The sequence below is a fragment of the Haliotis rufescens genome, unplaced genomic scaffold, assembly GCF_023055435.1.
Source record: "Haliotis rufescens isolate VD_foot unplaced genomic scaffold, xgHalRufe1.0.p SCAF_23, whole genome shotgun sequence".
Classification (NCBI taxonomy): Eukaryota; Metazoa; Mollusca; class Gastropoda; order Lepetellida; family Haliotidae; genus Haliotis; species Haliotis rufescens.
In genome coordinates this window covers 2,401,830-2,419,287 of record NW_025963924.1, presented here as the reverse complement: position 1 = coordinate 2,419,287, position 17,458 = coordinate 2,401,830, and the positions used below count along the sequence as shown (strand labels likewise).

General features: G+C 40.5%; 1 protein-coding gene across 3 annotated transcripts in view; it reads right to left on the bottom strand.

Moving 5' to 3' along the window:
* Window positions 1-4,323: 4,323 nt before the first annotated feature.
* Window positions 4,324-17,458, bottom strand: part of LOC124125080 (ras-related protein Rap1-like) — a 37,883-nt gene continuing 24,748 nt past the window's right edge. For all 3 annotated transcript variants that reach the window (XM_046488400.2, XM_046488402.2, XM_046488401.2), the window contains exons 3-8: window positions 10,726-10,794; window positions 10,021-10,077; window positions 9,270-9,410; window positions 8,676-8,816; window positions 7,669-7,766; window positions 4,324-6,783 (exon numbers count right to left, since the gene is read on the bottom strand). In XM_046488400.2, coding sequence (XP_046344356.1) covers window positions 7,677-7,766; window positions 8,676-8,816; window positions 9,270-9,410; window positions 10,021-10,077; window positions 10,726-10,794 — 498 coding nt within the window. In that variant the 3' untranslated portion in view covers window positions 4,324-6,783; window positions 7,669-7,676. The remainder of the gene's footprint in view (window positions 6,784-7,668; window positions 7,767-8,675; window positions 8,817-9,269; window positions 9,411-10,020; window positions 10,078-10,725; window positions 10,795-17,458) is intronic.

Sequence of the window (17,458 nt, the reverse complement as noted above, 5' to 3'; positions counted from 1 at the left end):
AAACCTTTCAAGTATGTTTGAAAATATTCTGGCTCATCAATTTTGACCTCTTGGAGTAATAGTGGAAGCATCAAAACATGCCATTTTGAAATGTAAAAATTAGTTATAAGTGGAATTTTATGATTGAAAGATGCTCTATCGTCATTGCACATTTGTATGTGTTGTGAGCAGCTGTTTAGTGGCACATGTAAATAGACAATGTTTGTCAGTGACCAAGTCAAACATTGTTAAAAGGAGATGGGTAAGTTGACTCACAATGGTTTGATAAGAAAACAGGTAAATTAAATATGGAATGTAGAATAGGCAGGTTGAATCCTGCTTGAATCTCTGGATGAATGGGAGAGTTTACAGGTCTGATCATGTAATGCTAAATACTACTATACTGCGTCAGGTCGTCAGGTCAAAGAGCTTGGCAGGGATGCAGAAATGACCCTTTTCACATCTTACCAGACTACAAAATCGTATTATTACTAATGAATAATTAATGCAATATGACAAGCTGATAAAATATACATGATCGACTCAACTAGTGTGGTCGTCATGGTGGGGTGGAGGGTGGTTGAGATAATGGGTTTGGTTAGAATCATATGACATGGGTTTCACTTGAAAACTTGGCACAATTTCTGCATTATTGTTTGGGAAAATGGTCCTAGAACCCTGCTCACCCACACCCTGGATAATCGTACCCATGGCAGTTATTTAAGCCCATAAAGGGATTGTTCAGCCTCCCATCAAGGCTTACCTGCCCCTTCAGATTACATTTCTATTTCCTGTATTAGAACTGGAATGGTTAGGTTTGTTTGTTTGTTGTTTAACGCCGCAGTCAGCAATATTCCAGCTACATGACATAATTGAGTCTGGACCAGACAATCCAGTGATTGACATCATGAGCATCGATCCACGCAACTGGGATACGATGACATGCATCAATCAAGTCAGTGAGCCTGACCACCCAATCCTGTTAGTCGCCTCTTACGACAAGCATAGTCGCAATTTACAGCAAGCATGGATTGCTGAAGACCTATTCTACCCCGGATCTACCCGGGTAGGAATGTTTAGGTAGCCTGGTGGTCAGTGAGCACGCCTGTCAGGATTCGGATCAGTGCTGCATGGACAACTGCAGCATTGTATCTGTGTACAATTCACACATCCATACTAATTGTTATGAAAAAATTATACAAAATATTTACTTCGCAAGAATACATTAATTGGAAGTTTGTCAACAACATTGATTTGAAGTATTATTTCTATTAAATTTGTGTTTCCGAACTCAGAAATGTAAAATACAAATTTATTCTGTTTGCTGTGTGGAGTTGTGTCCTTTACTTGTTCATGGGTTTGATCAGTTACATGTGTGTGCTTGAGATACCAAAGTGGTAAACATTTATTTCCTGCATCACTTTGAGCTAACTTGCCACTGTAACAATCCTGAAATACTGTTTATGGCCTTACTCAATATTCAAATGTATGGTTCTGGAGGCATGTGTGGCCCAGTCAGTTGTCTGAGGCGCCGCAATCGCTGGGCAGAGTTGCGTTCCTTGGGCACGCCAGAAACCTATGATTGTGGCTTCGAATCTCGGTTCGCCCCAATTATGTTGTCAGCACCATACCCGTGCTCGTGGGTTTCACCGAAGTGGTAAACATCCGAGACTGCATCACTTCAGGCTTTCCTCGCACCTTAAGCTGACACGCCGTGATATAACTGGAATACTGTTAAAAGCGGCATTAAACCAAACTCACTCACTCAATGTTCGGTTCCAATATCATATGGTTTCTCTTCTCCTGCATTTACAAGGCAAATACAATAGCGGTAATCTGACCGTGGTTGCTGTAAATAAGGATGAGTTGTGCTATCTATCTATCACTTCACTCACGATTTCGCCGAAATGATTGTAAACAATATTGAAAGGAATGTTTAATAAAAGAGCAGGGAGAAGTAAAAAATAGCGGTTGCCCCCAGAAAAACCAAGAGTTGGAAGTGACCTTGTCTCCATGACCACCTGGTACAGATCATGGGATGTTCTGTCACTTTTTTTTTTATCAGTGGGAATATTCAATTCTACTGAACTAAAATAATTAAGGGGTGCCTGGATGTGGACCTGTTTGAAAGATGTTGTAACTTGTGGGTTTTTTGCAGTGTTTGTAGCCTGAAACCTTTACTGAAGAGAGTTGGATATGTTCTGATTAGGTTTGGATAAACCTCTAGCATTTACGTAGACACCCGACTCTTGTTCAGGGATTAGCATACAATACAGAAATCATGGTTAGGTGGTAGAGCTTTGTCTAGTTGCATCTAGTTACCAAGATAGGACCTTGTTATCTCATCGATAGTGATGTCCAATTTCAGTGCAATATTACTTGATGTTACACTAGTTCTGTACACTATACAAGCTAATATGTAAAGTTTAAAGTGTAATCATTTATTTGACATACCTGTTTCTGGAGTAACCTGTTAAAACTTCTCTAACGACTGTAAACTTAGATGCATAATTCTTTCAAAAATCAGGTTATTAAACTCTCTGAATTGGTCATGTCTTAGATTAAGACATCATGCAAAGCTATTTTAGTAGATTAGATATACATGGCTATCAAGTGTTGTCATTGTGTCAAATCAACGGTCTGAAAATGTACAGTATGTATAAATATTGTTGTGTTTAAATGTGCCATTTTCATACTCTAAATAAATATTGTTATATCACCGAGAGACCATGTGTTATGTTTTGTCTTCCCAACCATTGATGGAGGCACCCGTGAACATCCGGGTTAGAATAGGTCTTCAGCAGCCCATGCTTGCCATTTGGTTGATGCTTGCCATCCAATCACTATTGCGTGGATTGATGCTCATGACAATGGTTGTCTGGTCCAGACTCGATTATTTACAGACTGCCGTCATATAGCTGGAATGTTGCTGAGTGCGGTGTTAAACAACCAAACATTGATTGAGGATGTTCTGATATCAGCATCAAAGATCACATGTGGACCTAATTGTTGCAAGAGCCGACTGATGACAATAAGATGGCAGCAATGATTGACCAGGCTTATTTTGCCCCACACGTGGATCATACTGGTCCCTCACTCACTCCATACGTGGAGAGAGCAGGGATCAAACCAAAACGGAAACATTGGTGACCGAGTTATAAAATGACTTCATACCCCAAAACGTGTGACTGATACTCTCAGGAACAGTTGAAGGATGCAAACTTAGGTTCACATTCACATTTGTTATTCATCAGCCGTTCTGTATTGACTGTGTGAGTGAGTTGGTTTAACATTGCTTTCAACAGTTTTTCATTTACAACAAGGCATGTCTGCTTGTTGTGGGAGGCAAGCCTGAAGTTATGTCGGTCTCAGACGTGGAACACAAGCATTGGACAATCCAAACTACGATCAGCGTCATGTTTTGTCCAGAAAGTAGGTGCAACATAAGAATTGCATTACTTCTACATGTCAATATTTTATTGCATTGTCTGAGTGTGTACACATGTAAGGATTTTTACCATCCACGTTTGTTCATGCTCTTTTATGAATATCTAATTTTGACCAACAGTCATTGGATTTGCATGTTCTATACCATGTATACTTCTTCCATCAGGGCAGGTTAAAATCTATACGATAATCAAAAAATTCAGATAAACGTAAAACAGAAAATTGATCTGGCATCATTTGGCAATGGGGATGAATCAGAGATGAAATTGGTAGCTGCCTGAACATTGAAAAGGATACTTGTGTGATCTGTTGAGCCACTGCACATCTACTTAATAGACCCCATTACTACAAGGCAACAAACCTTTACTCATAAAATTAAGTCATATTAAATCAATTATTACATTTTAATCTTCACCTCACGACCAAAGACCACTCCTCACATTTTACTGTCTCCAAGTACGTACAGAAAGATAAATTATTACATGTGCAGTCTGTGCCAATTTGAGACTACTAACCAGAATTTGTGTCTTAGAATCATTTTCAGTAGATCTTGGTGTTATTATACTATTATTATTTGAACTTACTAGACCGAAAAGCATTTTACATGGCTTCTGACTAGTGGCTGACATCACCGACTGCATATGTGTTCTAATACCGGTACATTGTATATGGGGATCCCTAGATTAAGGAACCAACCACAAGGGATCCTGGACTTCACCTGATTTAACTTTGAGAAACATTAAAGTCACAATTTCCAGTCAAATACCTGCATGTATAAAACCAACAACTGAACTTCTAAGATGCATGCGATGATGCTTGCTAATGATTCGAAATAATGTTGTACATCCAACTGTGCACAAACCCACACTGCACCAACAAACACAACTCAAGTCAAACTGAAAGAGCAATTAATTTTTTATTAAGAAAAATAATGGTCCTAAATGAGTGATAAAGTCAATGATAAAATGTAAAGCACAAGCTCAGAGGGGCATGCTCTACACTAAACATGAGGACCGGGAGCTGTTGGGGACGGGCAGGGTACACCATTCCGTTTTAGCATCTCCGACAGTTCAACAAATCAGGTTCTTAGACTCTAAGCAACCCAGAATCTATGCATCAAAAGGAAATTTATACATTGTAAGGGAGTTTATCCATCATGCTAAGGGTTACATAAATATCTGAATACATGCAGTAAAATACAATCAAAAGTGGTATTTTGACTGAAAATGTTGCTCACTGAAAATGATCAAAATTGTAATTGAAACTTGGTCATATATCCAACTAGTTAACTAGCAGAATGTTAACACTGCATAAAGAAAGGAAAGAATGTGGTTACATTAAAACCTGATTAGATGCATCAACAGAGTTGTCTCCCCTTAAACACCACCACCAGGGGGCTTGCTCCTCCATTTTCTCTTTTTTCCTTCCAAGGAAAGTTCCTACATTGCTTGCACAACTAAACCTTTACCACACTTGCAAGATGCTCAACGTCTTCACCATCACTTTGATGAAAGAAATCTAAGCATAGGAATGAACTTCAACAGTTTTTATTTCAGATTTTGCGTTGACATCCAAAAGACATTCACATTGCCATTGAAATCAGACAATGAAATGTGTTGTTTGTGTTGATACTGCATGTCCTCTGGTGGTGTGATTGGCTCAAGGGCAAATAACTCCAACGTGACGTGTCACACTTTTCTATGTTATCAACTACCGTCCTATTTTCTTAATACTTTGTAAGCGTAAGAAAGAAATTTGCAATCGGATCTTGGCTTCGAAGCTTCACAAGGAATTTCAAATAGAGGCAATTAAACCATTAAGGCTTCAACCAACACCATATTTAAAAGCCTCCCACTTCTGATAAGCAGCTTGTATGTGGCCTTTTACCAACAGCAAGTTCCCAACAGGCTCTAGTGGGCTAGCAAACTTATATAGTCAACACTAACTTCAAGTACACCAACAAGTGAATCAACTTGATGCTTTGCACCTGAACCAACATGCTACAGCACTTGCAACCAGCACATAACTGTGCTTGCACCCATCACGTCACCGTGCTTGCACCCAACACATCACCGTGCTTGCACCTGACCCAACATGTCACCGTGCTTGCACCCAACATGTCACCGTGCTTGTACATGTTTCCTGTGTTTCAGTGCTTTCAAGTGAACTAATGTTTTGCAATGCTTCCACCTGAAAGTGCCTCACTGCTTGCATCCCATGCCATATTTTGGCAGGTGCTTTCACTTGAACAAACTTGTGCAGTATACTTGTGACTGAACCTCCAAGTACTGCAATACTCTACCAAAACTCACGGCAAGAACCTCCTCAAATGTAGCAGTCTTTATGCAAAAGACTTTTGTTAATTCCACTAGCTACCAGTGCTTGAAAAAAACACTCAATTATATACAAAAAAGGGCAGGGCAGGATGGGTCTACAATGTATAGGGTTTGGGGCTAGGGAGTTGTGTATCCACCATTTTCTTCTTACACAAGAGTACTCAGTTTACAACAATAAAAGATTAATATAATGTAAAGGAGTCTATTAAAGTTTTATTGAATTATGTTTCATCATCAGCAGGGTACTTAAGTCCTCATTAACTTTATCGTCTTCGTCAACATCTTCAATTTATCTCATGATACTATAGCAATACAAGGAGAGAAACTGGGAACCGAGGAATTAAATGGGGGTATTTTGGTAAAAAATATTGTGTAAACATCCACACTGTACAAGGAATAAATACAGAATTAGGAAAAGCGGGCTTATCAACGGTAGAAACTACACTATGAGAAACAAGAGGTTATCACATACGTTGTGTTCTACAAATAACTGACGTTACTGAATGGCCCATAGTTAAAACTGGAGAGTTATATACACAGGCAGGTTGGTGCAGTGGGTACGAACTGAAAGTTTTGTGGAATACTTGATGTTTCTATCAAGACATTATTACATCAACGTTTAACAATACATGCTCAAGCATATAGTAAAGAGTTCCATAAACCAACAAGTAGATGATGAAAGCAACAAAAAGCACTATCACCTGGCTTAAAACGCATCCTTTCACTGTGCACAGATGCTTCGTCAGTTTGCCAAACAACTGCATCAGCACGAGACTGATCAGAAACCTGCAACGGACAGCATTCAGTTTTCCCTTAAATTATCAGATCCTATGTCAATGGGAAAGTTGTCCGAATAAAAAGTAGTAAAGACTAGTGGTGAAAATATCTCTGGTCCTTGAATGCCCTGTTGTGGAGTGGTCACTTTGTCCTTCGATATTCCCACTGCTAGTATCCCAGGCTGTCCATGCCTTCATCTCTTACACTCTGTTGCTTACAGTAGTCCTATCTCAAACAATGGAGCCTGCAACAGGATATGGCATGGGTTAGCGGTGAGTTGAGATGGGCTTTAACATCGCATTCATGATGATTTCACTCAAATAGCATCAGCATGCATGTGTGTGCGTGTGTATGTGGCTGCTTATAGTAGTACACCTTATCATTATGCCTGTTTGAAAGTGCTAGCCCACTGAATACCATTGCCACAGTTAAACATGGATACTCGACTCAGATACATTATACTGTCTCCGAGCTGGCCAGTCTTAGTTTTATCCCAATAATGCTGAGCACCAGGCAGAGTAAAAACAAGTACCATCTTGTGACGCCGGCCAGGGATCGGACCACCAAACTTATTCTCTCCAGGCAGACGGTCTATCCACTACACCAGAGAGGTAGCGGCATGGGTTAGAGCTTGAGCTAGTGAGTGAGTTTTGGTTTTATGCCTCTTTCAGCAATATTCCAGCAATATCACGGCGGGGGACACCAGAAATGGGTTTCTCACATTGTACCCATGTCAGGAATCGAACCCCGGTCCTTGGCGTGACAAACTATGCTTTAACCACTTTAACTGCTTCAGATAGAGTACTTGACGTTTGCCACAGTCAGCAATATTCCAGCTATGTCACAGCAGCCAGTAATTTTAAGTCTGGGCCCGACAAACCAATGCTTGATCATGTCGCATGCAAATCAATTTAGACGTATCAGAACATGATGGCACACAATCAATCAGGTTCCTAACTACCTAGCGACCCCTAATTTCAGTCAGGTCCTACTACAAGCATGGGTACTTGGAGCCTGATGCCGAATCCGCACTGGGTCAAAAGCAAAGAGGGAAACACATACTGATCACACGTTTCACTTCCCTCACATCCAACACTCACACAAGGCGAGTAGAGCATGGCATACTTACCACAAAATTTAGAGTAAAGTGCAGCCGGATTTCTTCTTCTTCTTGGTAGAGTGCTCTGGGTTCTTTTTGTTGATCATCCGAACTAAATCACAGAAAATCTGAAACAGGAAAAAAGCCCTCAGTTTATGATTAGTCTCAATTAACATCACCTTTGTAATTGGGCGAGTAAAATGTCTGGCCCATACAATCCAGTGATTGATAACAGATATTGCGAGCAACACGCCATCAGGGTACAATGACACACCATCAACCAGGTCACTGACCAACCAATCTATTAAGTTGCCTGTTACAACCAGCATAGGTTGCTGGGGACATATTCTAACCTGGAATACCCACAGTGATTGTCATTAAATACAGAAAGTTGTAGGACTTTGTGATCAGAATTGTCCACATGTGGTTACTGCATTTTTTCAACATACGTATTTTCACTTGAGCAGGGATTTAACATTGAAACCAAAAACCTTCTCCTATTGTTTGGGAACTGCCGTCTTGTTCTCACAAACCATGTGTTAATATTTTGATCTGTTCATTTTGGTTTATGAGTGAGTGAGTGAGTTTGGTTTTACGCCGCTTATAGCAATATTCCAGCAATATCACGGCGGGGAACACCAGAAATGGGCTTCACACATTGTACCCATGTCGGGATTCGAACCCGGGTCTTCGGCGTGACGAGCGAACGCTTTAACCACTAGGCTACCCGATTTTGGTTTATGATCTATGGTAAGGGTAACTCAGCTGATACCTCATCAAATGACATGGGCGACTGGACAGGCACACTTCAGGTGTTTGTGGATTTTGATCAGTGACATTTCCCTTTGTGAATTGTGAAGGGTTTTTTTATATAAAGGTATGGTATCCTTAAGATTTTATTAGTATTTCAATCTAGAGACCCCTTGACTTTTAAGTTAAATTTCAAACAAGGAATTGTGTCCATCTGAGAGCCTTTACACTTTAGAAACAAGCTATTTATATCCCTTGTGCTTCGAAAAGAAACATAGAAAACCTACCTCATTAACATTGATCTTGGCTTTAGCTGAAGTCTCGAGGTAGGAACAGTTGTTGTGTCTGGCCAGATTGATGCCCTGGTCCTTTCCCACCACACGCTCGTCCTCAAGGTCACACTTGTTGCCCACCAGGATCATCGGAACCTGCACATCAGCAAACAGTTACATATCATCCTTCATAGCTCCGACCAGGGTCATCGGAACCTGCACATCATCACACAGCTATAGATCATCCTTCATAGCAACAACCAGGGTCATTGGAACTTGCACACCATCACCCAGCAACAGAGTTCCCTGTTACAAGCATGTGACCAACCATTCCAACAGGCCCTTTTTTCATGGACATGAGCTAAAAATTATCTCTGCACCAAAAGATTAACCATCATATTTCTATGTAATTATGTATTGAAGGATTTGTCCGGATTATGATGCTGAAAATGACCATAAGGCACTTCAAATGCCCAGTGACCTATTTCAAACCTTAATAACCCCCAGCTTCTCCACACACCTCCAACATGGAACTCCAACATCACCTAAATGGTGCTGCAACATCAACCCACTTACTACATCACTTGGAGCTTCTGAACAACTACTCACACATTCAGTGTCTTTCACTCGTAGAATCTGTTCTCGCAACTCCTCAAGGTCGTTAAAAGTGGACTGAGCGGTTATAGAGTAGACGAGGAGGAAGCCCTGGCCGTTCTTCATGTACAGGTCTCGCATGGCTGTGAATTGTTCCTGGAAAAAGAGAAGCATAAAGATGACAATACTATCTCAGTAGTCGCCATCTTCCCTTCTCAGGTAACACTCATGAAACTCACAAAAAATAATATTCAAACCTACGTGTTTCTGATCAGGTATACATGGTATAATCCTGGTTAATGTTTCTGAGCATTACTAGTAGGGCTAGTATTTGTTGTTGGTTGTTTAATGCTGCACTCAGCAATATTCCAGTTATATGACAGCAGTCTGTAAATAATCAAGTCTGGACCAGACAATCCATAGATTAATATCATGAGCATCAATCCACGCAATTGGGATACAATGACATGCATCAACGAAGTCAGTGAGCCTGACCACCCGATCCTGTTAGTTGCCTCTTACAACAAGCATAGTCACTTTTTACGGCAAGCATGGTTTGGTGAAGATCTATTCTGCCCCGGTTCTTCACGGGTCAGTAGGGCTAGTAGATGAGTCTTGACTACATGTAGCTAATGAAGCCAGAAACATGAATCTGAACATGCAACAATGTCTTCTTTTTCACTAAGACTTAACAAGAGTTGGGCCTTCACAAGCCAAGCCTACAGGACCTACAGACATTGTACTAGTGGCCCAGGCTGCTACTCACCGTGCCAGCGGTGTCCAGAATCTCCAGCATACACTGTTGGCCATCCACTTCCACTTGCTGAAAAACATATCCACATGGCATAAAAAATCTTTTCACAATTTTTGCTCATCATGTACACATTTCGGTTAACAATGGATAATTTAGTGTTGATTTGACTGAATAACATATTATGGAAGGTGCAGTCATGATTGCATTCACCAAAAATGTTGACCTATTTCATGACCGAGTGATTTAGATGTCTAACTAAAGTGTCATTTCATAAACATTCTCTAGAAAGTAAAATTGATAAATCCATCAAGATCAAGACACCCTGCAACCAATATAACATCTAAAAAACACTGTACAAGGTATGCAATTTGTTATGAACTGTTATTAAAATATTTTAAGTGGCAGTTATAAGACAGTGCAGACATGTATATTGACTTCAAATTCTCTGACGGACATTTTGGCACATGTGTCAGTACCTTTATCAAACATTCAAAAAATAAAGTCTTCATTTTCATAAAATTGTTACGAAAGGAAGCCGGTATGGAGATACCTTGTATCTCCAGTTTGAGCTCAGATGATTCAAAACTAAATGTACAGGTATAAAAATATTTTGCCACAAAGATTCTGGAGCACATGCTTGAAATGGTTGTGACTTCCCCAGTAGTCAGGACAACTCTAGCATACCACCCCAGGTGTACCTGAAGGGATTGTGCTCACCTTCCTGTAACTGTCTTCTATTGTTGGATCATACTTCTCCACGAAAATACCCTGGACAAACTGCACCGTCTGAAAACAGAAGTGGAAGGTAAAAGGATGACAAAACAAAGCCAGCATGAACAGTATCTGCGCTGCATTTGAAATCATTTAAACAAACATAACCTACAGTGTTTCCATGCTTTCAAAAATGTGGGAAGTGTTGGGAAATGTTTGAGATTTCATCATGTGCCACTAATATTAACAGTTGGTGCCCCAAACCACCAGCTTTCTGCTCTTCTCGCCCAAAATTGTATCATAGCATCATTTTGAAACATGTTCTGGTGTAATTAGCTGAGTGTGCTAGACCATACAAAATTTCACTAGATTCGTGCACTGCAGTAGTTCATCAGTTTGTTGCAACTGATCAGTTAAATTTAATAACCACCTCATAATACTTTCACTTTTCTGAAACCGAGCCTATTTTAATGTCCTACATAAAAATGCCTTATCAGTTTCACATTGAAGATGTCTGCTAATATATATATCATTTGTACATTTAATGAATGATTGAACATTTGACATATACATAATTTTAACTTAACATTTGGCACAATCAATCATTGCAACAGTACTGGGTATGTGTGTCACAAACCAATCATTGCATCAGTAAAGGGTATGTGCGTCACAAACCAATCATTGTTACAATCAATCATTGCATCAGTACAGGGTATGTGTGTCACAAATCAATCATTATTGCAATCAATCACTGCATCAGTACTGGGTATGTGTGTCACAAACCAATCATTATTGCAATCAATCATTGCATCAGTACAGGGTATGTGTGTCACAAACCAATCATTATTGCAATCAATCACTGCATCAGCAACTGATCAGTACAGGGTATGTGTGTCACAAACCAATCATTATTGCAATCAATCATTGCATCAGTACAGGGTATGTGTGTCACAAACCAATCATTATTGCAATCAATCATTGCATCAGTACAGGGTATGTGTGTCACAAACCAATCATTATTGCAATCAACCATTGCATCAGTACAGGGTATGTGTGTCACAAACCAATCATTATTGCAATTGATCCTCAGAAAATCACAAAGGCTATCATGATAATCATCGCTAATGCCACAGTACAAGAGATCAGCACTTATGCTAATACAGGCAAAATGTCCGCTATCAAAAAAGAGAAATATCCTCTCACTAGAGGATAACATTATCAGGGGGAAGGCAGCTTTAAGAGAACATTTGATATCTTCTCTGTTGTAGTGAGTCATGCCAGAGTTTTAGTTTAGAACATGTGAAGACATACAAACGTCATCAATCAGATAAGCATGTTACCTATGAAAGACTATCACTACCTCTTTTGACACTGAAAATAGTAGGACATGATTTTGTTACTATGGATAGTTGAGAAAAATATCTGTGTTGATGGGATTACCACTATTAGTATTATGCTCATAGTCATCAGTTTGTAACTTGAATTTCAAGGAAATGTACATGTATTAACAGAATACTGAACTGGCAGGCCCAAAAGTTTAATTATAGCCATATGGCTGCAACTACTTTTTTTCCAGATAACCACTGGTAAAATCAAGTCAAGCCAATATTGTAGGTAGCCAAAAACATTTGAAATTATCTCTTAAAAGCATTTTAATCAGATCCCTGTTGTAATATGTACAAGGCATAAGCATTAGTCTTGGAATCTTATATCATGTTCTATTAGGGCACTGTGACCACCCAAACACCCAGCCTGTTGTGACAAACCCACACCAATCCCCTTCTCCCAACACACAACCTGCTGAGACACCAACCCCCTACTCCCAACACACAACCTGCTGAGACACCAACCCCCTACTCCCAACACACAACCTGCTGAGACACCAACCCCCTACTCCCAACACACAACCTGCTGTGACACCAACCCCATACTCCCAACACACAACCTGCTGTGACACCAACTCCATACTCCCTACACACAACCTGCTGTGACACCAACCCCATACTCCCAACACACAACCTGCTGTGACACCAACCCCATACTCCCAACACACAACCTGCTGTGACACCAACCCCATACTCCCAACACACAACCTGCTGTGACACCAACCCCATACTCCCAACACACAACCTGCTGTGACACCAACCCCATACTCCCAACACACAACCTGCTGTGACACCAACCCCATACTCCCAACACACAACCTGCTGTGACACCAACCCCATACTCCCAACACACAACCTGCTGTGACACCAACCCCATACTCCCAACACACAACCTGCTGTGACACCAACCCCATACTCCCTACACACAACCTGCTGTGACACCAACTCCATACTCCCTACACACAACCTGCTGTGACACCAACCCCATACTCCCTACACACAACCTGCTGTGACACCAACCCCATACTCCCAACACACAACCTGCTGTGACACCAACCCCATACTCCCTACACACAACCTGCTGTGACACCAACCCCATACTCCCTACACACAACCTGCTGTGACACCAACCCCATACTCCCAACACACAACCTGCTGTGACACCAACCCCATACTCCCTACACACAACCTGCTGTGACACCAACTCCATACTCCCTACACACAACCTGCTGTGACACCAACCCCATACTCCCAACACACAACCTGCTGTGACACCAACCCCATACTCCCTACACACAACCTGCTGTGGCAGTCCAACCCCCAACCCCTACCACTGAAGAACCCGCTGTGACATTACAACCCTTCTTTGAGATCCATCCCACTCAATCATCCCCTTCATAATGTGAGGTGAAGCAGGGTCTTCCCAGTATCAAATGTCAGCCTACATACAGGAGATGACTTCTCCCGTACTCCCAGCAAGAGTTAGCTGTGTTATGTGAGGCACACCCTCGCTGTTGACTCCCAGTCACTGAGAATCTTTCTGGTACTATCACCTCACGTACAGTTTACATTCCCTCAATCTTGATACTGATGCCACACACATAGAATATTCCTCAGAGGACTGGGTTAGTTGGTTTGTTGTTTAGCACCGCACTCAACAATATTCCAGCTATGTCATGGCAGTCTGTAAATAATCAAGTCTGGACCAGACAATCCAGTGATTAAAACCATGAGAATGGATCCACGCAATTGGGATCGATGACATGCATCAACCAAGTCAGCGAGCCTGACCACCCGATCCCGTTAGTTGCCTCTTACGACAAGCATAATCGCCTTTTATGGCAAGCATGGGTTGCTGAAGACCTATTCTACCCCGGATCTTCACGGGTATTCAGAGGACTGGGGAAAATGTGAAATCTGACACATTTTAGACTAGTTTTCCATGGACTCTGACATGCCCTCAAATGTATCTAATGCAAGAGTATTTCACTCTGAAATATATATACTCAAAGAATAAAATAAGGGAACACATAACATACTCCAATCCTAACAACAATAGTTTTACATACATCATAATCTATAAATACAGCGTAACGTGACACGAAGAAGCCGCTGCATACCATTGACAAACTATCACAGTCTTTCAAATACTATGTCAACAGTAACTTGTTAATCATCCCAATTAATAGTAATTAGTACCCCAGCGTCAAAACAAAATCAGAGGCCAAAGAGTGCAAGGATAACTGGATACTATCTGGGATTCGAGGAGCACGAGGAGCATTTATCAGTACCAATAAACTATTCTCAGGGTTCATTCTAGACTGTGAACAATTGTTCTCACGCTCATTACCGAAATACAACTATAACTCATACAATAGTGCATGGTACTGGTAACATTATCAAGTAGAACAATGGAACAAGTTCAGATAATGTCTTGTCACGTAATTATGGCAAGAAATTTGCAGAAAATCGGTTTGATTTTATAAAATATTCATTTCCATTATTAAACATGATAACCCAACTTTGGAGGGGTTGGAGATTCATGTTGAGGTTGAGATTGAGGGTGGAGGTAGATCAACATCTAGTCTCTGAAATGAACACATCTTACAGAAAAAAAAGCAGTTATTAAATTATCTTAATAAGAACATAATAAAAAGGAGCCCAGAAACTCTCTGAAACTGCAGTAATCTAGACTTGCCAAACATTATAGACTTGCCAAACATTATAGACTTGCATGGGCTGTATTGGGTATATTTGTTTCAGGACAGACAAGGATGGAGGGTGAGAGTGGGGGTGGGGGTGGGTTTATTTTGAGAATCATAGGGAGGGGGAGGGATACACACTCTTATCAGCGATACTGTGGCAAGGGGATGGGCTACTTATATAAGGGAAGGGTCTCACTTACATGACATACAGTTATGTGTCTAGACTACAGCATACTGATACTATGACAAAGATTTAACCAGACACCAGATCCACTGGCATTGTCTGCCTTTCTACGACTGTCAATGATACATACTGGCTGTTGATGTAGTATCCCCTCTGCTCTGCTATTTATATCTACGAGCAAACAATCTAGTGAATCCCATGAGAATGTTGTTTGTGACATTTGACAGTCTGGAGCAAAGTGAATTACCCAATACAGCTGGGCTCGGCTCTATCCATTACTAATGGCCTACCGTATATTATGGGGCATAGGCCAAGCATTTCATATAAAAATGGAAAAGGAGGTCACCCAATACCATAAAACAATGTTCTTCAGGCTTAGAAAATAACACTAGCTCACTAAGCCCTTGGGTAGTACAAATTCCCGTGGGCTAGTACAAATTCCGCAGGCTAGTACAAATTCCCGCAGGCAAGTACAAATTTCCCAAATTCCCCATTGTTTTAACATAAGAATGGTATTTTATCTTACCCGGGCTAGTAAAGATTTTTTAGTTTAGATCTCAAACTGTTCTTTGAAGTATTTTGCAGAGACACTGATTTACAATGAGTACGGACAGAAATCGGCCGCTGAATATTTTCACCTTCCGTTGGTTGTATACAATACCATACATCAACTGGAAGAAATATCACAAACCTTTAACAAAAACCATAATTCATACTTTTCAAATTATATGTTTTGTAAAGAACTTGGATTTTCTATTCCGTTTACAAAAGTATAAAACACCTTAAACAGTTACATTATTGATAATGATAAGCAAATACGCATATATACATATACTGAGACACTGAAAAAGCATATTCGATATTTTTGTGATGCTTGGCAAAATGGCCACAAAACTAAAATCACGTTTTTGGGGTGTTTAGGCATGAGGTGACCACATACAATCTTGTCATTGTACAGGTTCGAATCTCATTTGTTAGGAGATGGATTTGAGCATAAAAACACATCTTTTCTGATTTCAAGTTAAAGATGATTGTGTGTTCTCAGTGTCTCAGCATATATATGATGCAGTTTTCAAAATGAACATATTAATCCACTAGTCAGGGATATATTAGTATTATTACATTGTGGACTACCACTTTTACCAAGTCAGCGAGCTTGACCACCCAATCCTGTTAGTCGCCTCTTACGACAAGCATAGTCGCCTTTTACGGCAAGCATGGGTTGCTGAAGACCTATTCTACACCGGATCTTCACAGGTATAAAGAGTATACAGGGTATGGATGTATTTTTTTTAAGCCTGCCAGTTACAGGTACTCATTAGTTTGTTTGTTTGTTGTTTAACGCCGCCATCAGCAATATTCCAGCTTCCAGCCTGATCTTCACAGGTGATGTGCTTTTTGAGATGTATGTCTGCCAACCAGGCAAAATATTTCAATGAACAAAGAATTAGGTTATATGAAAGGTTTGAACATAACTTGTGTTCATGATCATAATAATTAAATGTAAAACATAGAAATGTTTGGCCAAATAACTTGGCTTGACATAACATAAACTGGCACAAGGTTTTTCAGTTTAAAATATGCCATTTCAAGATGTACCTAATAACATGCAGTAAGGCACAGGGAGTTCACTTAAATGTGCCATTATGATTGTAACCTTGCCATTGGCATTTTAAGACCAATAATATTGAACCCTGAGTACTGCCTGCCAGGCCATATCCTTCATCCAAGGCCATACTATCCCTCCAGCCCTCAACCCACACGGCAACCTATTCAGCAACCCCATGACATTCACAGGAAAACACAACTCTGACTCTAGAAATTATTGCTAGCTTGCTAGCCACTGGCTACAAAAAACACTCAAAGGCAGGTCAAATATAGGTCACAACTAGCAGACTTACTTTGTAAGGTTATTTCAGAGTGACATTTTTTTCATTTATTCAATGGACTTGATGGATTGCTACACATCTTCAGCATGAGTACTTGTCGCGACAGAGCAATCACTGTCTGTTTCCATCTTATGAAAAAGCATTGGGTCAAACCAGTGTATGATCATGTTCATCAGGGCCAGTACATGTCTCTGTTGGTTGTGAAACACTGCACTCAGCAATATTCCAGCTATATGATGGGGGCCCTCAAATAATCGATTCCGGCTATATGATGGTGGCCCTCAAATAATCGATTCCGGCTATATGATGGTGGCCCTCAAATAATCGATTCCGGCTATATGATGGTGGCCCTCAAATTATCGATTCCGGCTATATGATGGGGGCCCTCAAATAATCGATTCCGGCTATATGATGGTGGCCCTCAAATTATCGATTCCGGCTATATGATGGTGGCCCTCAAATTATCGATTCCGGCTATATGATGGTGGCCCTCAAATTATCGATTCCGGCTATATGATGGGAGCCCTCAAATAATCGATTCCGGCTATATGATGGTGGCCCTCAAATTATCGATTC